The 636-nt window shown below is 60.4% G+C and overlaps 1 protein-coding gene across 1 annotated transcript; it reads right to left on the bottom strand.

Annotated features, from left to right (window-relative positions):
- Positions 1–7: 7 nt before the first annotated feature.
- Positions 8–630, bottom strand: LOC108804297 (non-receptor tyrosine-protein kinase TYK2-like; the record flags this gene model as incomplete). The annotated part of the gene is made up of 2 exons (XM_018576020.1): positions 293–630; positions 8–205 (listed from the first exon to the last, which is right to left on the bottom strand). Coding segments are annotated over exons 1-2 (504 nt in total), but the record flags the coding sequence as incomplete, so codon positions are not given.
- Positions 631–636: the final 6 nt, after the last annotated feature.

Here is a 636-nt window from a genome sequence, read left to right as displayed (position 1 = left end):
CTCTCACCAGGCACTTGTTGTCCTGACAGTTGACGCTGACTCGGCTCTGGCTGACCACGATGTGGGTGATGTCCTGGAAGTCACAGAACGGGATCCATTTGGGTTCGCTGGGTTCTGCCTTAGTGACGGGCCTGCCGGCCTTCTGTCCCTTCCCCCGCGTCTTCCTGCTGAAGTAGTTCCTCGGCGCGCCGCTCTCCGGGGGATCCTAAATCACGGGGGACACAGAGGAGGAGTTCAGGAGAAGGGGGCGTGGGGTCTTCACACGTGATAGTAACATGTATGTGCCGTGTACCTCTCCTCTCCCGAGCCGCCACCTGATGCCTTCCATGCCGCTCACCATGACGTGGTGCGTGGCGTTGGGTTGGTGGCTCCCGCAGTCCGCGTGCTCCACGTCGCCGCCATTGATGTAGAAGGGAAGTTTCTCGTCCTCGGTGAGCAGCTCCAGGGACAGAGTCCGGAATGTCTCCGAGCAGAACCGGGGCGCCAGGTTCTCCAGCGTGGACAGGTACTTGTACATGACGTCCTCCTCGCTCAGCTTGCCGGCGCTCACCGTGTGCAGGTGGAAGTGACGCACAAACTTCCGGAACACCTTCCTCATGCGGTACCGGGTCAGGTAATTGTTCTGCTGGATCTGCT

The sequence above is a fragment of the Nanorana parkeri genome, unplaced genomic scaffold (assembly GCF_000935625.1).
Source record: "Nanorana parkeri isolate BGI_ZX_2015 unplaced genomic scaffold, ASM93562v1 scaffold10529, whole genome shotgun sequence".
NCBI classification, from domain to species: Eukaryota; Metazoa; Chordata; class Amphibia; order Anura; family Dicroglossidae; genus Nanorana; species Nanorana parkeri.
This window is presented reverse-complemented; position numbering and strand designations above follow the sequence as displayed.